This window comes from Balaenoptera physalus (genome assembly GCF_965194825.1).
Source record: "Balaenoptera physalus genome assembly, chromosome: 7".
Taxonomy (NCBI): domain Eukaryota; kingdom Metazoa; phylum Chordata; class Mammalia; order Artiodactyla; family Balaenopteridae; genus Balaenoptera; species Balaenoptera physalus.
The window spans coordinates 33,817,456-33,843,530 of NC_138886.1; the positions used below are offsets into that span (position 1 = coordinate 33,817,456).

At 44.3% G+C, this 26,075-nt stretch overlaps 1 protein-coding gene and 1 long non-coding RNA gene across 3 annotated transcripts in view; one reads left to right on the forward strand and one right to left on the reverse strand.

Moving 5' to 3' along the window:
• Positions 1 to 442: 442 nt before the first annotated feature.
• The window catches only part of NANS (N-acetylneuraminate synthase), a 31,370-nt gene continuing 5,737 nt past the window's right edge, over positions 443 to 26,075 (reverse strand). The window contains exons 2-7 of one of the 2 annotated variants that reach the window (XM_082468750.1): positions 22,299 to 22,368; positions 20,883 to 21,098; positions 6,317 to 6,416; positions 5,354 to 5,508; positions 2,454 to 2,720; positions 443 to 673 (exon numbers count right to left, since the gene is read on the reverse strand). In XM_082468750.1, the coding sequence (XP_082324876.1) occupies positions 464 to 673; positions 2,454 to 2,720; positions 5,354 to 5,508; positions 6,317 to 6,416; positions 20,883 to 21,098; positions 22,299 to 22,310 (960 nt within the window). In that variant the 5' untranslated portion in view covers positions 22,311 to 22,368 and the 3' untranslated portion in view covers positions 443 to 463. The remainder of the gene's footprint in view (positions 674 to 2,453; positions 2,721 to 5,353; positions 5,509 to 6,316; positions 6,417 to 20,882; positions 21,099 to 22,298; positions 22,369 to 26,075) is intronic. The other variant, XM_082468749.1, reaches the window with a different exon arrangement.
• LOC309663984 lies at positions 11,490 to 19,755 on the forward strand. Its single transcript, XR_014265541.1, has 2 exons — positions 11,490 to 13,275; positions 16,049 to 19,755. It is a non-coding gene; the product is annotated as an uncharacterized lncRNA (long non-coding RNA).

Sequence of the window (26,075 nt, forward strand, 5' to 3'; positions counted from 1 at the left end):
TGCAAAACACTTTGGCCAACCCCTTCTCTAATGCCTAGTGATGGCTATACAGCTAACTAGACTCAACCCCAGGGCGGGCAGGGGTTAAGGAGAGAGAGATGGAAGGAAGACATATTTGGGGTCATTAGGGTTGGTTTTGCAGGCAGGAAGAAGGAAGGCTGAAAGGAGAGGGCCCATACAGCCAGCACTCCTCTGCACCCTCACTGCCACTGGGCAGTGATGAGATGCTTCTGAGCCCACCGCCCCTTCTGGGCCAGCCAGCCCGAGGCAGAGGCCGCCCATATTTGCTCTCTGTATCCCTCCAACGGGCTTGACCCAGTGCCTGGCCCCTAAATGTCTGCTATCTGGGTGGGGAGTGGATGAAAGCCAGATCCCCGGAGACCACCACTCCTGCCCCACCTCACCCAAATGCACCTGACGGCACCAGCAAGGCAATCCAGAATTCAGAGAATGGCACTTTATTTTAAGACTTGATTTTTTTGCCATGATTTTCTACCGATTCCTCCATGATGGTGTCATCTTCTTCCACAGTGACCAGGACCTTCTTGCCCACCAGATTGAAGATGTCTTCAGGAGGGTAGCCTTTGGGCTCACCCACCTTCACAGTGAGCATGTCCAGTGTTAGAATGGTGCCTTCCGGAATTTTCACTTTGGCCACCACAGACTTGCCCAGCTGTGGATAAAATTAAGACTCAGTGCCAGCCTCACAGAAATAATTAGCGCACGTTGCTTTATCCCCAAGGTCCCTGATCAGTTTTCTCGCACAAGGTACTTGGATAGCAGGGACTCTGTTTTCCCCCTTTGGTGCCTAGAACAGTATCTCACACACAGCAGGGACTCGGCCAGTGTGGGGTGGACTCAGAGATTCAGAGGAGGGGCCTTTATAATAAAGGACTCAGGTTATGTAGCCAAAGAGAGCCAGATCCGAATCCCAGGCAGCTGGGTACAAGCTGTGGCTGAGTTTCTCTGTAAAATGGGAAACAACAGTGTCTCTACCCTGTCAGATGACTACAAGGATTAGTGATAATAATGTATGTAACCTACCTGGAACATAGACTGCTCTCAGTAAATAGAAATTATGATTGCTTTTGTCATCGTCCAGTTCAGTATCACATTTTAAACATGGGGAAACGGAGGTCCACGGAGGGCGGGTAAGCTGGCCAAGGTTGCGAGGAGCCAAGATGAGAACCTGGGGTTCCTGACTCCTGGCCCACTGCTCGAGGGACACAAACCTTGTGTCCTCCTTGCTCAGTACAATAGCAATACAGAGGGCGCACAGACGCTGAGTATGGAAGGGGGCCTCTTAGGAAGAGGCAGATAGGCTGGGCAGGTGAGGGGAACGAAGGAGACCTGAAGCTCATGACCAGTGTTTCTAGGTCTTGTCCATAGATGCTTTTCAACAAAGTATCTAGTCTAATACTCTGCATCTTCCAGGTAAGGGCCAAGGAATCAATTCTGGAATTTATGCCAGGACAAAAGGTCTGTTGGCGGATGATTATCAGATTCTGCATCCTCTGGTACCTCACTGTTTGCCCAGGGAGCCAGGAGGCTCAGAACCAAATTAGGTGCTCAACTGCTATAACTCATTCCAGTTTCTGGGCCAATTCTCTCCCCTTTTCTTGTATAAAAGGTAGTTTGTTTCTTTTTACTGTTATTTTAATTTCCTGGTGTATATGCATCTTTAATTTGAGGGCAGCAAGTAGGCCCCACTGGGATAAAAGACAGCACTCCTCTAGCGGGCCTGGTGTTAGATCTTTGTTTCAGCCCAGACAGCCCGCAGCGTTTGAGGAGTGTCTGCTTTCCTGGCGGCCCCGGGACGCCTGGCTCTAGACTCAGAGGCCGAGCCAGGTATAGGCCATGGCTTCCGGGAAGCCCAGATAGTCAGTGTGCCAGGCAGGGTTCGTGGGCCTCCCCGTCCCCTCTGTCTGAAGGTTAACGCTGCACAGCTCAAACTGCTCCTGAGGGAACGTTTGTGTCATCCCCCACCAACCCCGTGACAAGCCCACCCCCATCCATCCAGTGCCTCCCACGCTTAGGGACGCCTTGACATATCACAGAACCTCCTCCCACTGCCTCACGGGACCCCTCTGCCTGGATGTCCCTCAAGGATTACCTACTCCATGGGACCCCACACTTGACCTACCCGCGTGCCTCATGAGGCCCCAGATACCACCCCCCTTTACCCGGGGTCTAGAGCGCTGGGGCCAGAGGCTTCAGAGACTTAATGGAAAACTGTAATATGATGCCAGGGAACCAGAGAAACAGCTAAAGTTCCTTAAATAACAAGTTCCTCCCACTGCTAATATGAACCCCCAAAAAACTCATAGGCTCCGAGCGACATCCCTGCATCATTCCACTGGCCTGGGCTCAGGTAGGGCTGGTACCAACTACCTCTCAGGTAAGCGCATGCGGCCCCTCTCAACAGTGGCGCCCAGCAGGACAGAAGAACCCACCTTCTCATTGCAGGCCATCTCACAGGGCAGCAGCTGCTTGGTCGGGGAGCCCAGGGCCCTCTCCACGAGGCGCACAGACCGCACCAGCTCGGCCAGCTCTCCAGGCTCCAGCGAGGCCGAGTGGTCACTCCCCTTCCAGGTCTTGTCCAAAGTTATGTGACGCTCCAAGACCTTGGCCCCCAGAGCCACTGCGGCCACAGATATCACTATACCTGTTTCATGCCCAGAATACCCTATGGGAATGTCAGGAAAGAGCTTCTGATATTCCTTTAAAATAGAAAAAGGGAGGAAAGAAAAGTTAAATAGTGTGGTACTTTCCGCATACATTCCAGAGTCAGGCAGATCTGAGTTTGAGGCCCAGTAAGCTCCAGGAAGCCTCCAAGGTTCTCTTGAGTCTCTCCTTCCCAGGGATAGCAGTACCTGGTGGGAGCTGCTATGAACGTGCGGAGGGCACTCAGCACACTGTAAATGCTCAAAAATAATGGCTGCTGTTACCAGGAACACATCTGAAGAATGTTTCACACTGCGCAAACCACGAAGAATAATAACAGAACTATAACCGAATGCCTAAACCCATTCAAAAAGCATCTGTCACATTTAATTAGCCTGAGCTGCTGAAAGCAAGTATGCTATATGCACAAATATCACCATCAATAATACATACAGCCCAATCTCAAAACAATCCTTTGGTGGGAATGCTAAATAATTAATTAATTGGTTATCTATAATTCACTGGATGTGACGAAAGACATTCTAAGTGGAGTGAGCCTTGTCAGTGAGGGTGACCAGAAAGCTTAAGTTCAGCAGAAAGACCCAGATGGGAATTAACAGAAGATAAGGATGGCTGAGTGGCAAAGACCTTGAAAACCAGGCTTAAGGGTGTGTGATGGACAAAGAAGTGCAGGTTGCTAGGTCAGAGGACTCACCCTGCTGTGACGGGTAGGCTGGGCCTGGGGGGTGGGCTGGCAATTTAACTCTGACGGTGCCCTGCTCTAAAGAGAGAGGATGTGAGCATACCTCGGGTGGGGATGGAAGGGATATGGGGACCACACTTCACAAAGGAAGAAAACTGAGGAAAATATTTGGTGTCAGACACACTAAATTGTTAATTATGGTAATCTCTGTGGGATGGGATTACAGAGGATGTTCACTTTCTATGTTATATATTTCAGGGCTGAGTTTTTTTTTTAAACCATGTTTAAATTTAAAAAATAACATGATTTAGAGATGAGCTAGAAATGGAGAAAAGACTACAGAACTGGGAGGGACAGAAACTTTAGTTAAAAAGAGAGTAGTGTCATTTCAAAAAAGGTTAATATTTTTTTTAAGTTAAATATGAAGACTCTATAGAAAAATAAGAGCTTGTATAATCATGGGGGGAAAAAAAACCCAGAATGTCATATACGGTATTGAAAGAAAAATATAAAAGGAAAACTGGTTAATTGCAGTATCAGGATTGTGTGTGTGTATATATTTAGAATTCCGCTACTCTTACTATAATGTTTTTTGTACGATAATTACACACCTGTATATTTCCAATTAATTATGTTTCGGGAGCTACCAGGAGGAATTGATAGAGATGGCCCGAGACAATAAGAGACAAAGAATTCTAGTCCAGTTTTGCCACCAGGCTGCTGTGAGATCTCAGGCAAGTAAGGACTGGACCTCGTCACCTGTAAACCGACTGAAGTGGAACAGACAAAATGCTGGGAGAGAGAAAGCTCTCTCAAAGCTGTCACTGTAACAACTCTGACCCTCAAGGATACTCAGAATCAGAGAGCTGGTAAATAACAGAGAGCAGGAAAAGCCAGAAGTTTCAAGAAGGTCTCCTACAACTCAATATGAAGAAAACGGATTTCTGTACACCAGTGTTCATATCTGCATTATTCACAATAGCCAAAATGTGGAACCATCCCAAAATGGTTTTGTTGTGCTACCATCACCACCATCCATCTCCAGGACTTTTTCATCATCTCAGAGTCAAACTCTATACTCATTAACACTTACTGCCCATTTCCCCCTCCCCCACTGAAAAACAAAATGGGTATTTTGTTTGTCAATATGGAGAAAAACGGTGTATTTGTACACCAATGTTCATATCAGCATTATTCACAATAGCCAAAATGTGGAACCATGCCAAATGTCCATCAACGGATGACTGGATAAACAAAATGTGGTACATACATACAATGGAATATTATTCAGCCTTAAAAAGGAATGAAATGCTAACAGATGCTACAACATGGATGAACCCTGAAGACATTATGCTAAGTGAAAGCAGACAGACACAGAAGGACAAGTACTGTATGATTCCATTTATTTGAGATACCTAGAGTAGTCAAATTCATAGAGACAAAACAGAATGATGGCTGCCAGGGGCTCGGGGAGGGGGAAATGGGCAGTTAGTGTTTAATGGGTTTAGAGTTTGACTCTGAGATGATGAAAAAGTCCTGGAGATGGATGGTGGCGATGGTAGCACAACAATGTGAAAGTACTTAATGCCACTGAACTGGACACCAAAAAATGGTTAAGATGGTAAATCATATGTATATTTTACAAAAACAAACCCACAACTCACTAAGAAAGCCAGCGATTCACAGAAGAGGGACCGCTGATGGCCAATACACACAGGTAAAGAAAATGTATATGGACAATTATGAAGACTCCCCCTTAAATTTTATAATGAGAGAAATTAAGGTTGGTTTTAAGAAAACATAATTTGTAATCTTTAGAATGTATCTGACTCCTTAACTGCATAGTTGATTCTAATTTGATTCTGCAACAGCAAGACTGTCAAAGGATGTTCGAATCACGAAGCATGTCAAGACTGGTTAGAATTTGGGCTGCATCTTCCCCACAGCAAACGGCCCAATCAGACAAGGGCCCTCCCTCGGGCTCACCGAGATGACGCGCAGGTTGACGTCCTCGGGCTGGAGCGGGTACGCACTGGTGCACTGGAGGAAGCAGAAGTTGGGGTTGAGGGGCTTCACAATCTGATAGACTTGCTTCATGGTGTCCATGGACTGCATCCCACTGGAGATGACCATTGGGCGGCCTGGGGGACCCAACACCAACGCCATCATCACTTTCTTTTTTAGGGGTTCTGACTCTCCCTTAAGCACACCCCTGCTGTTGGTTTCATCACTCTACTGAACCCCACAAACATCTCTTAAGCACTGTGCCAGCCACAGTGGGGGAACAGAGGTGAGCCTGGTGGGTTCCTGTCCTCAACCACGGGAAACGTAGACTCCCCTCACCCCCATAACATTATCGTTCAGCAAAGTGAACCCAATTAAGAGGAATTTCACACTCTTTAGAGAAAGATGAGCATCTCATTGGATTAAGAGGTTGCACAGTGTGGTAGGGTGAGCACTGCCCCAGACTCAAGAGTGTGAGGCCCGGGGCGGCCAGCGTCCTAGCTGTGTGGTCTCAGATGCCTCGTCAGTGAAGTAAGTAGAAAGCATCATCATCATATGACCTGCTTCAGTCCCAGGATTGTCATGAGGATCAAGTGAGATCACTCATGTTGTAAAACCACTTTACAAACTGTGATGTGTGGAGGTTGGATATTATACCTACAGAATACTTCTCAAAGTCAGAGCTTCCTCTAAGAAGTTTTACACATACTGTCGTATCCTTAATTTTATATAAATATTTTCTTAGAAATTAAAAATAATTTTAATTTAAAAATTCTTAAAGAAACTGCCTTAGTTTTCATTTCTTTCAAGTCAGCACATGAAAAAGTGGGAGTATATGCTGACTGGAAAATCTGTCTTCAGGAGACTTCTTTAGTGGGTTATTACTAGTGGGGTAAAAATATGAAGGTCTGGACTCAGATTGTATGACAAAAATTAAACACTCACCTTTTTTGGCTGTCTTTTCCAGATAAGGGAAGTTGTTAGTGTCCCCAGATCCAACTTTGAAAAATGGAACGTTCAGTTCATGCAGAAACTCAACTGCCATCTACAAAAATCCAAGAGGGAGCTCCTTTTCACGATTGTTCAAAATCACTGTCCTCAAGACAGGCGAGGAGCCACATATGAAGAGAAAAACCCCTCTTGCCCAGCAAGAGGGACTCTCTCAACAACTTGAAAGCAGACACAGATTTGTTATCAGTCATGTCATTCAAATTCAAACATTATGTCATTCATATCCACCCATCCATTTGTCCAACAAACATTGCATGCTGGTACACACTGGATATGAGAAACTGGAAAAGAATCGGAACCCTGGCCAGACCTTCCTTCCCCAGGGGCCTGGAGCCCCAGTAAACAAACGAAAAAGGGTCATGACCTAATCTTGACCCAGAAAAGCAGGCACTGAGCAAGTGAATGTCCCTCAAAGGCCTTATCCTTTCCTCAGGACCCAACAGCCGGGAAAAGAGGCCATTTCAATCCTTGCCAAAAATAGAAAAAATGGAGTGTTTGATGGTCTAGCCCTGACACACTGATCCACAGCTGGCAGGGCCCATCAAACCCAAGCCCTTTCAGACCTCAAACTATGCTGCCCACAGAAAAAACGAACCTCAGTCACTTTTTTGGACACAACATCACTGTTTGAGGTTACCTCTCTAGGGCCCTTCACCATCCTTATCTGGGATCCATCAATAACACTCAGGAAATTGGCAAATGTCAGTAAATGCTTGCTGAAGGAATCAGTGGACCACAAGTTTTAAGAGTAAAATCTCAATTTCCTGTAAAATTACTATTTCACATTACTATTACTGTTTTCATTACTATTTTTTTTAATTGAAGTTGAAAATCAGAAGTAGGGCGAATCAATGTCTTGGAACGTTTCCCAATATCTAAGTTCCATCTATCTTAAAATGCTGGCTGAGTCTCAGAAGTAAGTTTGGAAGACTTGATTAGCTAGGTCAGTGCTTCTCACGCTTTATTATGGGCACACGAACCCGCCATGGATCTTGCCCAAATGAAATGCAAATTCTGATTCTGTTGGTCTAGAGTGGGGCCTGAGAGCCTGCATGTCTTGTAAGTTCCTGGGTAACACTGTTGTTACTGCTCCGTGAATCATACTCTGAGTAGCAAGTAGCAAGGTTACCAGCATGAAAATCCAAAGGGCTCGGGTGTGGTAAGGAACAATATGAGAAGGTAATTCTGCTAGCAGGTTCTTTAAATCAACCCACTACTGCCTGAGCTTCCGTCCATCTTCCCAGCAGGTGATGAGCTACTCCAATCACTGGTCTCACTCAGAGAATCACTTTCCTCATATGTTAATCCTCTAATAATGTAGGGGTTAGAGCTGCTGGTGGTTCATACAGAGTGACCAACCAGCCAGTGAACAGTTCAAAGGCAGAAGGCAACCCCCTCGGTCTAAGAGACACCTCTCAGGATGGCCCAGGCGCCATTCCCCTCCAAGGTGCTAAGCCACCACTGCCTTCCCCCCTCAGCTTTATGTCTTCCTCGTCTCTCTCTTCCCTTCCACAGTTTTCTATGTCACTCTCTCCTGTGTACATATCTCTCATACTGTTAACCAGCCCTAAGATGGAACTGAAAACCATTTGTTTTTAATGTATTTCTTGAACAAAGTCTAATGTTCCCACCCTTCTCACTCTATCTGGCAGATGAAGAGTGTTTTCTATTTTAAGAGGGAAAACGCTATGCTAAGTTTTCGTCTGTAAAAATGCTCTATTTGTGAGAGCACGGCTCATGATGAAAAAGTCCCCAAGGGCATAAAGAGATGGATGAGCCCACTCAGGAGAGGTGCAGAGCGCGTAGGGGCAAGGAGGGGCCAAATGCAAAAAAAACACTTTGCAAAAGCTTACCTACACTACTGTATAGCCCAGGGAACTCTACTCAGTGCTCTGTGGTGACCTAAATGAGAAGGAAATCCAAAAAAGAGGGGATATATGTATATGTACAGCTGATTCACTTTGCGGTACAGCATAAACTAATGCAATATTGTAAAGCAACTATACTCCAATAAAAAATTTTTAAAAAGCTTACCTACACTGATTGTAAAAATCTGCATGGAGCTCTACAATTTTCAAGTGAGGAAAAGGGGAAATTCCTGCCGGAGGAGAAAGGTGCATCTCGTTTTGCAGCCCTCCTGGGGAGCCAGCCCCATCTAGTGGCCATTTAGAAAACTGCCATTTTGTCAATCCTTGGTCCAGGAAGATCCCACATGCCACGGAGCAACTAAGCCCAGGCGCCACAACTACTGAGCCTGCGCTCTAGAGCCCGCGAGCCACAACTACTGAGCTCGCATGTCACAACTACTGAAGCCCACGCACCTAGAGCCCATGCTCCGCAACAAGAAAAACCACCACAATGAGAAGCCCACACCCCTCAGCAAAGAGTAGCCCCCGCTTGCGGCAACTAGAGAAAGCCTGCGCGCAGCAACAAAGACCCAACGCAGCCAAAAATTAATAAAATTTTAAAAATAAAGTAGAGAAAGCATTCTTTAAGCATTAAAAAAAAAGAAAAAGAAAACTGCCATTTTGGATTAATCTGTGCAAACGGTGCCAACTTCAGTAGTAATCTGGAAGATGCTAGCCTTCCATCCTGTGGCAATATTACTGTGCCCAGGGCCCCTCAGGCTAGGTCAGCGCCAGTGGCTGCCTTCTCTCTGTGGACTCCCTGGCTTCCTCCAGCCCTGCCCACGCTGCTGTCTGTCCTCCTTCCATCTAGGGGTACAATGCAGCCAGGCAGTCTCACAACTTCTCCTCCCTCCCACCCCACACATCACAAAGGCTTTCTGAGTCTGTCTGAAAGGAACTCAACTGATATGACCCTCCCTGGGCATCCAACTGGGTTAAACACACAAAAAAGGGTCCCACCAGCAAACTGGTTTGGGTAAAATGCTGCATTGCCAGACTCTCCCTTAGAGGGTCCCAGTAAATACACTTGTCTAGCTATTTTACAGTGTTTCCCACACTTCTTCTACTCAGAACCCTTATTTATTTGGGGAAAAGGCTTTGATTCTAAATTAATGAATTAATGAGGAACCCCCTTCCCACAATGTGTGCCCACAGAACCCCCTTTCCACATCATGTCCCATGAGAAATTTGGGGGCCTGCTGATCTAAGGGGTAACAGAAACGACAGGAGTGGAGCTGGGATTTTTCTAGAGCTGCTTCCACTCCCCTTGGTTTCTGGATCCGTGGTGATGAGCTGGGGAGAACAGGGGGTGCTGGAGAGCTGCCCAGGGTGAGGAAATGATGAGGGGCGAAGCACGGAGCCATAAAGACTGGGCCTGCCCTCAGCCCGGTGGCCCTGTCAGAGTGCACCACGACATAGGCAGGGGGTGCCCTGTGGCAGGGGTGGTGGAGGAAAGGGGGCACCGTGGAGGCAGGCGCTGGGAGGGAAGGGCGGCTCCGCCGGAATGGGTCTCCAGGGGCCACCTCTACGTCACGGCTCCCATTTGCTTTCTCAACAGAACCCTCCATTTTGACCAAAGACACTCTGCTCGTTTCAATCGAGTTCCACACGCCTCCGTGCAGTTTTGACCATGTGCCCTGGCAGTTTTCTTGGTCTTCACAAAGTTCGTTCCACCATGCCTTAACCTTTCCTCAGCACACAAAGAAGGCCCTAGGACAGCACACAGAGTGGAGAAGATCGGCACTCAATAAATGCCTACTGTCCATGAGGAAGTTTGGGTGGGTAAATACTCAGAGATACTTGCCAGGTAAACACAGAACAAGGAACCAACCCACCTCCAACAGCCGGGTAGACAGGACTTGCTGGTTCGGCAAAGGGACCTGGCCGGCAAAGCAAATTAACTCTTGCAAAGGCTCTTAAGAACGCATTTCTTCTTCCTGCCTATGCCCAGGTCAGTCAGGAGACCAGTGGGGAACAAACAGCATTCTTAGGAGAGGGGAGCCTCCCTGCCCCGTTAGTGTGAAGCAGAGAAAAGGGTTTTAAGCAACAGAACAGCTGTCATTCAGTGGGTGCAGATCTTGCACCCCTTAGACTCACCTCACTGGGTCCTCATCGCAGCCTCTGGGGTGGGCATCTTGATTACCCCGTTTTTACAGATTGGACACGTGTGGCTCAAACAGGCTACACGACCAGCCCAAGCCCACCGAGCAAGCGCTAGTACCAGGACCTGAACTCAGACGGTGGCCGCAGAGCACGCGTTTATACACCAAAGAGAAGTGCTTCCTGGGAAACCAAGAGGGTACCTGCAGAGAGTCAGCCCCAGCCACCAACACCCAGCCAGGTTCCTCTCCTTCTCCCGCCTGCTCCTGATTCCCACCTCGAAGCCACCGGGGAGGGAAAGACCTAAAGAAGTGACTTCCTGAGCAGATGCAAGGAGATGCACCCCCTTCAGAGTCCACATCCAGGAGCTCCGGTGCCTGGAAACGTGGACTGAACAGGAAAGTTCTCATCCCAGATCCAAGTCACCTTAGTGACACTATCTCCGATTCTATGCTGGCTCAGGACAACAGAGCAGGGAGAGCCTTTGAATAGCAGCTTGTTCACACACAAAAGGAAATGGAGGCCCAGAGCAGGGAAGGGACTCTTCCAAGCTCACACTGCGATGAACTCAGAGCAGAGCAGGGCAAGGACCCGGATGTCCTGATCCTCGGCCCAGGCTGTTTCCTGAACTGTAACTAACACCGCTGAGCGCTGGCTGTGTGCTGCGCTTTACACAGGTGATCACGTTTAATCCTCACGACAACCCTACGAGGTGGGTTCAGCTGAAGAAACAGAAGCACAAAGAAGGTAAATTACCTCCACCTGGACTCACCAGGAATGACAGGCAAAACCATATTCAAACTCAGAATGTGACCCCGGAGTCTGTACACTTAACCACGGGCCCATCCAGCCAGAGTCTGCGCTAGACAGCACTCTTAGTACTGAGGACTCTACTGAGTTTCTGTTTATGCAGGTTCTACCTATTCATATTTACTGAATTAAAATATTTTAAGGGACTTTCCTGGTGGTGCAGTGGTTAAGAACCCGCCTGCCAATGCAGGGGACACGGGTTCGAGCCCTGGTCCGGGAAGATCCCACATGCTGCGAAGCAACTAAGCCCGTGTGCCACAACTACGGAGCCTGCGCTTTAGAGCCTGTGAGCCACTACTGAGCCCAAGTGCCACAACTACTGAAGCCTGTGCACCTAGAGCCTGTGCTCTGCAACAAGAGAAGCCACCGCAATGAGAAGTCCACGTGCAGCAACGAAGACCCAACGCAACCAAAAAAAAAAAAAAAATTTTTTTTTAAACTGAGAATTTTTTTTTTTTTAGATTTTAAACTTTTTATTTTGAGATAATTATAGCTTCACATGCAGCTGTAAGAAATAATACAGAAAGAACCTATGTACACTTTACACAGTTCCCCCCAATGGTAACATCTTGCAAAACTACAGTGTAATATCACAACTGGGAGGGTAACGTTGATAAGAGTCCACCGATCTCATTCAGATTTCACCATTTTCACATGTACCCCTCTGAGTGTGCTCGTATCTAATTCTCTGCCATTTTACCACATGCCTAGACTCACGTGGACCACCACCACAGTCCGATAGAGTTATACCACCACTACAAGGCTCCCTTCATGTTACCCCTCTACAGCCACATCAGCCTCCAACCCCTCCCCTTCCTAACTCCCAACAACCACTAATCTGCTCTCCAGCTCTATAATTCTGTTATTCCGAGAATGTTAAATAAGCAGAGCCGTACGGTATGCAACCTTCTGAGAGAAGCTTTTTCACTCAGCACAATATCCCTGAGATCCATGCAAGCTGTGGCAGCTATCAGTTTTCACTCCTTTTTATTGCTGAGTAGTATTCCGTGGTGTGGATACACTACAGTTTATTTAATGATTCACCCCCTAAAGAAAGGTTGGGTTCTAGTTTGGGGCTACCACAAATAAAGTTGCTATGGACACTCATATACAGATTTTTGGGTGAACATAGGTTTTCATTTCTTTGGGGATAAATTACCAAATGACAACTGGTGGGTCACATGATGAGCACATGTCTAGTTTTATAAGAAACTACCAGTACACTTCAAGTGGGTGAATTGTACGGTATGTGAATTACATCTTGATAAAGTTGTTTTTAAAAAAAGAATTTTCTAGAATGTACCGTTCTACATTCCCACCAGCAATGTATAAGAGGTCCATTTTCTCTGCATCCTTGCCACAACTTGGTGTTATCATCACTTTTTTTTTTTTAAGATTTAATTTTATTTGTTTTTGGCTACATTGGGTCTTCGTCGCTGCGTGCGGGCTTTCTCTAGTTGTGGCGAGCAGGGGCTACTCTTGGTTGCGATGCTCTGGCTTCTCCTTGCGGTGGCTTCTCTTGCTGTAGAGCACCGGCTCTAGGCACACTCGGGCTTCAGTAGTTGTGGCATGCGGGCTTAGTTGTTCCACGGCATGTGGTATCTTCCCGGACCAGAGATCGAACCCATGTCCCTCGCATTAGCAGGCGGACTCCTGTTCACTGCGCCACCAGGGAAGTCCCATCACTTTTTATTTTAGCCTTTAGCCATACTGATAGTTGTGCAGTGATATCACACTGTGTTAAAACTGAGAAATGTTTAAATTACAAGAATAGACAAGCATAAAAGAAAAAAACTAAAAAATAGGACATCATCAAAATTAAAGATGTTCATGCTTCAAAGGACACCATCAAGAAGTGAAAAGATAACCCACAGAATGGGAAAATTTTTTGCAAATCATGTTTCTGATTAGGGACTTGTATCAGGAATATGTAAAGATAAATAACCCAATTTAAAAACTGGCAAAGGATCTGAATAGATATTCCTCCAAAGAAGACACACAAACGGCCAATATGCATATGAAAAGATGCTCAACATCATTAGCCATCAGATAAATGCAAGTCAAAACCACAATAAGGCTCCAGCGCGGGTGGTGAAAACCTAGCCAGGGTGGGAGGCGGCGTGGCTGCAGCGCGGCGGGGAGGGCCGCGCCGGTCGCCTTCTGCCGGTCGCCTTCTGCAGCCGCGTCTCCGTCGGTTCCCGGCGCCGTCACTGGGGCGCCGTGCGGCTCCAGTCCGGGGCGGAAGCTGCGGCCGTCGCGGCGGCCGGATCCGCGTCCCGCCTCAACGCCCGGAGGACATGCGGGAGAGAGAATAGAGAAAGCCCGCACGCAGCAACAAAGATGCAACGCAGCCAAAAATAAAATAAATAAGTAAATAAATAAATTTATATAAAAATACAGATGACCCTTGAACAACACGGGTTTGAACTGCACAGGTTCACTTATAGGCAGATTTTTTTCAGTAAATGCACACTGTAGGACTACACAACCCATGGTTGGTTGAATCCACAAATGTGGAACCACGGATACAGGAGCGCTGACTATATAGTTATACGTGGATTTTTGACTGTGCAGAGGATCGGCACCCCTAACCCCCAAGTTATTCAAGGATCAAATGTACTTGATTGCTGGGAATTCCCTGGCTGTCCAGTGGTTAGAACTCTGCGCTTCCACTGCAGGGGGCATGGGTTTGATCCCTGGTTGGGGAACTAAGATCCCGCAAGCCGCGAGGCGCTGCCAATAAAAAAAAACAAAAAAACCCCAAATGTATTGATACTTGATTGCTAAAAAATGCTAACCATCATCTAACAACACAGCATTGCCACAGACCTTCAATTTATTAAAAAACGCAATACTTGTGAGGCACAATAAAATGATGTATGCCTATACTATAATCAAAACATAGGACATTTCTGTTATCCCAGGAATTTCTCCATGCCCTTTGCAGTCAGTTATTCCCACCTCAGCTGCCTCTTGGTGACCCCTGATCTTACTTCTGTTCTAGTTTTGCCTTTTACAGAATGTCATAAAAATGAAAATGTTATAAAATGAAAGCCTTTTGTGCTATTTTTTTTCAGTTAGCATAATGTTTTTGAGATTCACCCAGGTTGCTGCTTTTTTATTACACAGCAGTAATCCATTGTATGAATAGACCACGGTCTGTCTATCCTTCATCATTTGATGGACATTTTGGTTGTTTCCAGTTTTTGGCTATTAGGAGTAAAGCTGCTGTAAACGTTCATGGACAGGTCTTTGTGTGGACATATACAGGCATAGCACGTTTTATTGCACTTTGCTTTATTGTATTTTGAAGATAATGCCTTTTTTTCTTTTTTTAACAAATTAAAGGTTTGTGGCAACCCTGTGTTGAGCAAGTCTATCAGAGCCATTTTCCCAACAGCATTTTTATTTCTTTGCTCATACCCTTTTTCTGTCCTGTCACATTTTCCCACGATTTTCCATTCTTCATCAAACCTAGCATAAAAATGCTCAGTTTTAGCCGCTTCTTAGGGTCTTCGTTTTCTTATAAAGTTTTCCACATAAAACTTACATTAAATAAATTGTATGCTTTTCTTTTTTTTTAAATTGAAGTATAGTTGATTTACATTGTTGTGTTAGTTTCTGGTGTTCGGCAAAGTGATTCAGTTATTTTTATATATATCCTTTTCAGATTCTTTCCCATTATGGTTTATTACAGGATATTGAATATAGTTCCCTGTACTGTACAGTAGGACCTTGTTGTTTATTTTATATATACTAGTTTGTATCTGCTAATCCCAAACTCTAATTTATCCCTCACTCTCCCTTTCCCCTTTGGTAACCATAAGTTTGTTTGTAAGTTCATTTGTAGCATTTTTTTTAGATTCCACATAGAAGTGATATCATATATTTGTCTTTCTGTCTCTCTTCCTTCACTTAGTGTGATAATCTCTAGGTCCATCCAGTGTTGCTGCAAATGGCATTATTTCATTTCTTTTCATGGCTGAGTAACATTCCATTGTGTATATAATACCACATCTTCTTTATCCTTTCATCTGTTTATGGACGTTTAGGTTGCTTCCATGTCTTAGCTATTGTAAATAGTGCTGCTATGAACATTGGGTGCATGTATCTTTTTGAATTAGAGTTTTCTCCAGATACATGCCCAAGAGTGGGATTGCTAGATCATATGGTAACTCTATTTTTAGTTTTTTGAGGAATCTCCATACTGTTCTCCATAGTGGCTGCACCAATTTACATTCCCAACAACAATGTAGGAGGGTTCCCTTTTCTCCACACCCTCTCCAGCATGTGTTATTTGTAGACTTTTTGATGATAGACATTCTGACTGGTGTAAGGTGATACCTCATGGTAATTTTGATTTGCATTTCTCTAATAAGTAGTGATGTTGAGCTTCTTTTCATGTGCCTGTTGGCCCTCTGTATGTCTTCTCTGGAGAAATGTCTATTTAGGTCTTCTGCCCATTTTTTGATTAGGTTGTTTTTTTTGATATTGAGTTGTATGAGCTATTTGTACATTTTGGAAATTAATACCTTGTCAGTTGCATCATGTGCAAATATTTTCTCCCATATCTGTAGGTTGTCTTTTCGTTTTGTTTATGGTTTCCTTCGCTGTGCAAAAGCTTATAAATTTGCTATTATATATAGAATGGATAAACAACCAGGTCCTACTCTCATTGTACAGGGAACTGTATTCAATATCCTGTGATGAACCATAATGGAAAAGAATATGAAAAAGAATGTAAATATATATGTATGACTGAATCACTTTGCTGTACAGTAAAAATTAACATTGTAAATCAACTATATGTCAATAAAAATTTAAAAAAGAAAAAAAAAACCACAATAAGATATCACTTCACACTCACTAGGATGTCTAGAATCAAAAAGACATGTAATAACAAATGTTGGTGAGGATGTAGAGAAATTGGAACCCTCATACATTGCTGGTGGGAATGTAAAATGGTACAGCCACTTTGAAAAACAGTCTGGCAGTTTCTCGAAAAACATTAAACATGAGTTACCGTATAAACACCCAAGAGTAATGAAAATATGTTCATATAAAACATGTACATGGATGTTTGTGACAGCATTGCTCATACTGTTCATACTAGCCAAAAAGTGGAAACAATCCAAATGTCCATCAACTGAGATGTGGATAAATAAAATGTAGTCTATCCATAAAATTGAATGGTATTCAGCAACAAAAAGGAATGAAATACTGACACATGCTACCACATAGATGAACCTTGAAAAAATGTTACCACGTGAAAGAAGCCAGACACAAAGGACCACATATTGTCTGATTCTATTTACATGCAATGTCCAAAATAGGCAAAACTATAGAGATAGACAGGAGATTAGAGGTTGCCTAGGGTTGGTAGAATTGAGGGAATTGAGCAATGACTGCTAATGGGTATAGTTCTTCCTCTTGGGGTGATAAAAATGTTCTAAAATTGATTGTGGTGATGGTCACACACTCTGTGAATATACTAAAAACCAATGAATTGTACAATTTAATTGAGTGAACTGTATAGCATGTCAATAAAGCTGTTAATTAAACACTGGGAAACCAAAAAATTCATTTGACTTGCTCTATTGAGATATTCACTTTATTGAGGTGGTCTGGAATTGAACCCGCAGTGTCTTCGAGGTATGCCTGAATGCTTATTCCAAAGACAGTAGTACTAGTGATCCAAAATACTTATGTACACTTCCTTGGAAATTCTCTCCAGAGCCTGTTTATGGGCCCTGCGAAAACTAATCTGCCTCAGAATGAACCTCCAGGGACTTGTCTGGTAGTCCAGTGGTTAAGACTCTGTGCTTCCACTTCAGGGGGCACGGGTTTGATCCCTGGTTGGGGAACTAAGATCCTGCATGCCGAGAGGTGCGGCCAAAAATTAAAAGCAAAAAACCAAAAAAACGAATCTGCCTCATTAATGACTCGTTACCAAGTCGGTCAGATCAAAAGTTTCACCCAGGAATTTTAAGTCTATTCACATTTGACCCAAGAACAATCAGTAGTTTCTTGAACTCAAACCAGCCCTCTCCAAGCACTAGGATTTGGCTGTCCCTGAGTGAAAGAGTCCTACAGGCAGTTACCAAAGAGCAATCCCCAAAGGTTCTGAACCCACAGTACACGAAACGAGCACGGAATGAAAACTGTCATTTCTTGGGCATGACCTTCTTCCTATCAAGCTATTTCCTAAGCATGGACTATGGGTCAACGCTGTGCCAGGACCTCGGTTCATGGTGGTGTCCATGCTCCTCAGGTCAAGCCTATCCCCTGGGTATTTTTATTTTTATTTTTTTATTTTTAAAATAAATTTTTTATTTATTTATTTTTGGCTGCGTTGGGTCTTCGTTGGTGCACACGGGCTTTCTCTAGTTGCGGCGAGCAGGGGCTACGCTTTGTTGCGGTGCGCGGGCTTCTCATTGTGGTGGCTTCTCTTGTTGCGGAGCACGGGCTCTAGGCGCGCTGGCTTCAGTAGTTGTGGCATGCAGGCTCAGTAGTTGTGGCTCGCGGGCTCTAGAGCGCAGGCTCAGTAGTTGTGGCGCATGGGCTTAGTTGCTCCGCGGCATGTGGGATCTTCCCAGACCAAGGCTCGAACCCGTGTCCCCTGCATTGGCAGGCGGATTCTTAACCACTGCGCCACCAGGGAAGTCCACTTCTGGGTATTTTTAATCCACCCCCTTGCCCTTTACCTATGAGGAAACAGGCCCGAGAGATGCAAGAAGAGTATGGTCAGGAGGGCAGGCTCTGGAGTCGCCTAGGTAGGAATCAGCCTCTGCTGATCAACAGCTACTGACAGCTAACCCGCTCCGTGCTCTAGCGTCCTCATCTGTAAAATGGGAATAATAACTGTCCTATCTCAAGGGGTTGTTAAGAGGAGTACATGAGCTGATACATTTAAAATACCTAGCACAGAACCTGGCAGATCATAAACACTCAAGAAACGTTGAAGATTCTTACTTTTAATTACTCAGCTAGTTAATGGCAAGACCAGAAAAAACACCCAAGTCTTTCAGATCCCAAAGCCCACAATCTTTTTTGCCTAACATTTTTGATTTACAGATCCTTTAAGGATCTGATAAAAGCCATCAACCCTCTCTTTTGTTTGGCTCACTTATTTACTTATTCACTCAACAAACATCTCCTGGGCACCTACTACGTGCCAGGCACTGGGGATGCTGTGGGGTTAACAGCCTGGTGGAAAGGAGCAATAGTTAGCGGTAATTACGGAAGTAAAGAAAACCGGGAGACAGGACTTCCCTGGTGGTGCAGTGGTTGGGAGTCTGCCAGCCAATGCAGGGGACACGGGTTCGAGCCCTGGTCCGGGAAGATCCCACAAGCCGCGGAGCAACTAAGCCCATGCGCCACAACTACTGAGCCTGTACTCTGGAGCCTGTGAGCCACAACTACTGAAGCCCGTGTGCCGAGAGCCCGTGCTCTGCAACAAGAGAAGCCACAGCAATGAGAACGAAGAGTAGCCCCTGCTCACTGCAACTAGAGAAAGCTTGCATGCAGCAACGAAGACCCAATGCAGCCAAAAATTAATTAATTAATTAATTAATTAATTTAAAAAAAAAAGAAAACCAGGAGAACACAACAGAAGGAGGGGCCTGAACCAAGCAGGGGCACAGGAAGAATTTCCTGAGGAGGTACTACTTAAGATGGGATCTGAAAAATGCCCAGCAACCACTTTAGATAGGTTTTCCTAAAAATATGTCCCCTTTTCCCCAGGGCATCTCTTGGGCCCAAAGACTCTCCAGCCACCAACATCGAGAGTGGTGAAGAGCAGGGGGGAAGCCCAAAGGCTCTCCTGAGCTTTGGGAAGCCACACACACCCGGACGGACGGCCAGGTGGCAGCTGAGGGACCGCAGAAAGCACACTGCACTAGGCGTCAGATCTGCCCTCAAGACCCATTTCCCAGCTGTGTGACACTGTACAAACTTCCTGGCCCCTCTCAGTCTCCATTTCTTCATCTGCAAAATGGGGCATAGTAGGGATAAGTTATATTACTGTAAGTGGGCTACGGAACTGAAGCCTGGACTTGTCAAGTTTCCCAGACACCTAGGTTCTCTGCTTCCCCACCTTCTTTAAACCACCAATGGTTTAGGCTAGAGTTATGTTTCTTTTGACTCTATTTACAGACATATTTTAGGGTTGGAATAGTGACACAAAAGGTCAGAGGCCTAGAAAAGGAACTGGGCTCCCTTCAAATATTCTAGTTGACTAAAAGAATCCTAAGTGTTTCAAGAGCCTTTAAAATGTTGTTTCATCTAATGATCCATTTCTGCAAAGCTATCCTAAGGAAACAATTCAAAACACAGAAAGAAGATGGTCATCTCAGCATTACTTATAAGCACAAAAAACTGAAAGTAAAAACATAACCTCATGTTCAAACATAAAGAAACGGTTACATACATTATAAATCCTCAAAAGAAATACTACACCGCCATTAATAACTTTCAGCACAAGATATGGAGAGTTACATGTCAATTATATCTCAATAAAGCTGAGGAAAAAAAAAAAAAAACAAGATATGGGTAAAAGCTGTGGATAATGTTAACTGGGAAAAGCATGCACGGAACTAAACATTCACAAATATAACAACTAGGCAATAAAGTAGGCATATAAAACAACTTCAGGAGGAAATATATAAAAAGAGCTGCCAGGGACTTCCCTGGTGGCGCAGTGGTTAAGAAACTGCCTGCCAATGCAGGGGACATGGGTTCCAGCCCTGGTCCGGGAAGATCCCACATGCCACGGAGCAATTAAGCCCGTGTGCCACAACTACTGAGCCTGCGCTCTAGAGCCCGCGAGCCACAGCTACTGAGCCCGTGTGCCACAACTACTGAAGCCCGCGTGCCTAGAGCCAGTGCACCGCAACAAGAGAAGCCACCGCAATGTGAAGCCTGCACACCGCAACAAGAGTAGCCCCTGCTCGCCGCAACTAGAGAAAGCCCGCGCGCAGCAACAAAGACCCAACACGGCCAAAAATAAATAAATTAATTAATTGATTAAAGAAAAAAAAAGAGCTGCCATATAGAGATTATGGGTCAGTTTTTCTCCCTTTTTTCTGTTTTCTAAACTTTCTGTGACATTGTATTATTTTTATAATTAAAAAAATTTTTTATATTCAAAAAAAAGAGCACGTAAAGGAGTCTTGAGGCAGGTCACAGAGCAGATGGGACCCAAGACCTGGCACCAGCTGGACTCTTCCAGTATGTCAGCATGGCCATCCTGTGTGCCACTCCCTTCTGAATGATGCAATGCCACCTCACCCAGATAAGCCACGGCCACTCAGCAAGGGGAGGACTCCAGTCAGAACTGAGGTTTCCTGAGTCCAGGCCACTTTCCACTGGGAGAAAACTGGCCCAGTGGGGCATCTCCCACAGGCTTGAGGGACTCTGGGGTTCCAGGGTGGCTGGCCCCTACTCCCAGAGACAGCCTGCTTCGAAAACTATGGTTCTCTGTGTCACTGGGCCTCTGATCCCCCTGGCCTCCTGTTTAGTTGGGCATTTATCTTGTTAATGCTATGGGGAACTCTAGGTCCAGAAAGCACAAAAAAGTCTAAAGTGAGCAAGGGCTGGAGCTGGCTCTAAGCCAAAGCCACAGGGCTACCCGAAGTCCCCTAGGTCTGCTACAATGGCAAATAGCAGCGTGGCGGAGGGCTCACCTCATCCATGCCGGAGGCAGTGAAGAAGATGCCAACCTCCTCGGCATGTTTCTGCAGCTCCTTGTACTGGGCGTGGCTGAATTCCAGGTGGCGTTTGTGCTCCCCGTACGTCTTCCCCCAGGAATGCTTCGAAGTATACGGCCTCTCCAAGGCTTTCCGATTAAACTTATACTCCAGCTCACTCTTCTGGAACTTGGCACAGTCAGCGCCACACTCCTGCAACACACATTAGGGCTCCTTTAATGACCCGGCACGGATTCTGAGAGACAAGAGAAGTGTTGGGGCCACTGCTATGAAATTATTATCTTTAAAAATAACATCAATTGACAGACGCATTAAGAACTCCCAAAGAAGAGAAACAGGAAAAGCAAGGACGTCTCAAAGGAATAAAAGGGTGGGGATAGGGGTTCTGCTCTATTTTTCCCTCTTAAAATGTAAAAAAAAAGGGGGTTGCTTTGTTTTGCATTATAATATTAAAAATAATTAAACAAACAGTCAAAGAAGATTTTAAGTTGTGAAACTTGGCAGAGGATATGAGAACTGGGCCAGAATTTAGGGGAAAAAGTCAGAATCTGACTTAACTCTGACTCTCTTGGATAAGTCACTTCCTATCTCTGGACTCAGTTTCTCCGTCTATACAAATGGCCATTTGGACTAGCTCTAGGACCTGTAACTTTCTGAGGAGCCCCTGATGGGGGTGGGAAACAAAGGAACAACTGTGTTTTTAGCTGTTCTGCACATGTGCTTTTCTGCATGGCATCTCGTTTGAACAAGAAGTTCTGGGGCAAAAGCAAGCAAACTTAGAAATGCCCCAGCTTTACTTAACAGAAGCTATAATATTAAAGCTGGATTGTCTGACTATAAAAGCTATAATTTTACTGCCAGTCAGCCTCCAATCTTTCAAAATTGTTTTTTAAAACCACTCAACAGATAGATAAAGGAAAGCTCTCTAAAGTCTCAGCTCGCTGACATTTCTGTAGACACAGAGGTCTTCATGCTGCTGGAAACCTCAGCTCCAGAAATGCCTGTGCTGAGAGTGCTTCTCCCACTCCTGGAAAAATCAAAAGATGGCACAGTCAGGACTTGATGCTGGACAGAAGTTCAGAGAACATTAGACCTGAAAGTGACCTTGGGCAACAGAGTCCTCATTGTCTAGATGAAGATCCCAAGGCCTAGAGTGACCTGACCAAAGCTGCACAGTGAGTCTCTGGCAGAGCTGGCCAGAGGGCTTTCCTGAAGGCCACAGAACATGATCTTCACAGAGCACTGCTTCCTTCCCTTTGCTTCTCACCTGTCTAAAGAAGTAGACTTACCCTCAAGAAGTTAAAAAGTTTGTCTCCATCTAGGCAAGTAGTAAAGTGAAGTGAAGTAAAACAGCAGAAAGTACTAATGATAAGAGATAAGATAAGGTTCTACCACATTCCACATGACAGCTGTTGTATGGGGAGGACAGCAGGTTCCTCCTCTTCTTTTCTCAGCTTCTTTCCTAAATATGACAAATTTCTTTAACTGTTTAATGCTATGGTCAACTCTTGGTTCAGAAAACACAACCACTGTCACTGTTTTACCATAATGCTGATGGTTTCTTTGCTCAAGCTTTTATTGCTTCTCTACTGGTAAAAAGCAAGCTACAGAATGAGCCAAGGTGTGATGTGCCCTTTGCATCAAAATTTGAGAGTTAAAAGTATATTCAATCAGCAAATTTCTAATTGTAACACAGTTATATTTTTATACATATTATATAATTATAATAACATTTTGTTGTAATAAAATAAAAATAATTGGGTGAACAAAGAAAAGAACAAAGGGTGTCACTCATCATCCAATTATACAAAGGCTTAAGTTGCAACCCACTGTAGTCACCCACAGAGAGTGAGTCCTAAGAGGAACTCAGGATAGAAAAAACAGGATGAGGGATTCTGTGCTTTGGATAAAAAGCCCCCAGAGGAGCTTCTGGGTTGGTGAACACGTGGAGGTGCTGGGAGAGTGGTGCGCCTGGAGAAGTCATGGGAAGGCTGCTCCCATTCCCCGTGCCTTGCCCTATGCATCCCTTTCATCTGGCTGTTCCTGAGTTATATCATTTTATGATCCACTGCGGATCTACCATGTGGCTGACAGGGTCTCGGTGCTCCAGCCGGGTGTCAGGCCTGAGCCTCTGAGGTGGGAGAGCCGAGTTCAGGACATTGGTCCACCAGAGACCTCCTGGCCCCATGTAATATCAAACGGCAAAAGCTCTCTCAGAGATCTCCATCTCAACGCTAAGACCCAGCTCCACTCAACGACCAGCAAGCTCCAGTGCTGGACGCCCCATGCCAAACAACTAGCCAGAGAGTAACACAACCCCACCCATTAGCAGAGAGGCTGCCTAAAGTCATACTAAGTTCACAGATTCCCCAAAACACACCACCAGATGCGGTCCTGCCCACCAGAGATACAAGATCCAGCCTCATCCACCAGAACACAGGCACCAGTCCCCTCCACCAGGAAGCCTACACAACCCACTGAACGAACCTTACCCACTGGGGGCAAACACCAAAAACAACAGGAACTACGAACCTGCAGCCTGCGAAAAGGAGACCCCCAAACACAGTAAGTTAAGCAAAATGAGAGGACAGAGAATTACACAGCAGATGAAGGAGCAAGGTAAAAACCAACTAGACCAAACAAATGAAGAGGAAATAGGCAGTCTACCTGAAAAAGAATTCAGAGTAATGATAGTAAAGATGATCCAAAATCTTGGAAATAGAATGGAGAAAATATAAGAAATGTTTAACAAGGACCTAGAAGAACTAAAGAGCAAATAATGATGAACAACACAATAAATGAAATTAAAAATTCTCCAGAAGGAATCAATAGCAGAATAACTGAGGCAGAAGAACGGATAAGTGACCTGGAAGATAAAATAGTGGAAATAACTACCACAGAGCAGAATAAGGAAAAAAAAATTTAAAGAATTGAGGACAGTCTCAGAGACCTCTGGGACAACATTAAACACAACAACATTCGAATTATAGGGGTCCCAGAAGAAGAAGAGAAAAAAAAAAGGGACTGAGAAAATATTTGAAGAGATTATAGTTGAAAACTTCCCTAATATGGGAAAGGAAATAGTCAATCAAGTCCAGGAAGCACAGAGAGTCCCATACAGGATAAATCCAAGGAGAAACACGCCAAGGCACATATTAATCAAACTATCAAAAATTAAATACAAAGAAAAAATATTAAAAGCAGCAAGGGAAAAACAACAAATAACATACAAGGGAATCTCCATAAGGTTAACAGCTGATCTTTCAGCAGAAACTCTGCAAACCAGAAGGGAGTGGCAGGACATATTTAAAGTGATGAAAGAGAAAAACCTACAACCAAGACTACTCAACCCAGCAAGAATCTCATTCAGATTCGACAGAGAAATTAAAACCTTTACAGACAAGCAAAAGCTAAGAGAATTCAGCACCACCAAACCAGCTTTACAACAAATCCTAAAGGAAGTTCTCTAGGCAGGAAACACAAGAGAAGGAAAGGACCTACAATAACAAACCCAAAACAATTAAGAAAATGGTAATAGGAACACACATATCGATAACCACCTTAAATGTAAATGGATTAAACGCTCCAACCAAAAGACACAGACTGGCTGAATGGATACAAAAACAAGACCTGTATATATGCTGTCTACAAGGGACCCACTTCAGACCTAGGGACACATACAGACTGAAAGTGAGGGGATGGAAAAAGATATTCCATGCAAATGGAAATCAAAAGAAAGCTGCAGTAGCAATTCTCATATCAGGCAAAATAGACTTTAAAATAAAGACTATTAAAAGAGACAAAGAAGGACACTACATAATGATCAAGGGATCAGTCCAAGAAGAAGATATAACAATTGTAAATATTTATGCACCCAACATAGGAGCACCTCAATACATAAGGCAAATGCTAACAGCCATAAAAGGGGAAATCAACAGTAACACAATCATAGTAGGGGACTTTAACACCCCACTTTCAATGGACAGATCATCCAAAATGAAAATAAATACGGAAACACAAGCCTTAAATGTTACATTAAACAAGATGGACTTAATTGATATTTATAGGACATTCCATCCGAACACAACAGAATACACTTTCTTCTCAAGTGCTCATGGAACATTCTCCAGGATAGATCATATCTTGGGTCACAAATCAAGCCTTGGTAAATTTAAGAATATTGAAATCATATCAGCTATCTTTTCTGACCACAACACTACGAGACTAGATATCAATTACAGGAAAAAATCTGTAAAAAATACAAACACATGGAGGCTAAACAATACACTACTAAATAACCAAGAGATCACTGAAGAAATCAAAGAAGAAATCAAAAAATACCTAGAAACAAATGACAATGAAAACACGACGACCCAAAACCTATGGGATGTAGCAAAAGCAGTTCTAACAGGGAAGTTTATAGCAATACAATCCTACCTCAAGAAACAAGAAACATCTCAAATAAACAACCTAACCTTACACCTAAAACAATTAGAGAAAGAAGAACAAAAAACTCCCCAAACTTAGCAGAAGGAAAGAAATCACAAAGATCAGATCAGAAATAAATGAAAAAGAAATGAAGGAAACAATAGCTAAGATCAATACAACTAAAAGCTGGTTCTTTGAGAAGATAAACAAAAATGATAAACCACTAGCCAGACTCATCAAGAAAAAAAGGGAGAAGACTCAAATAAATAGAATTAGAAATGAAAAAGAAGAAGTAACAACTGACACTGCAGAAATACAAAGGATCAGGAGAGATTACTACAAGCAACTATATGCCAATAAAATGGACAAACTGGAAGAAATGGACACATTCTTAGAAAAGCACAACCTCCCGAGACTGAATCAGGAAGAAATAGAAAATATAAACAGACCAATCACAAGCACTGAAATTGAAACTCTGATTAAAAATCTTCCAAAAAAAAAAGCCCAGGACCAGATGGCTTCACAGGCAAATTCTATCAAACATTTAGAGAAGAGCTAACACCTATCCTTCTCAAACTCTTCCAAAATATAGCAGAGGGAGGAACACTCCCAAACTCATTCTACGAGGCCACCATCACCCTGATACCAAAACCAGACAAAGATGTTGCAAAGAAAGAAAATTACAGGCCAATATCACTGATGAACATAGATGCAAAAATCCTCAACAAAATACTAGCAAAC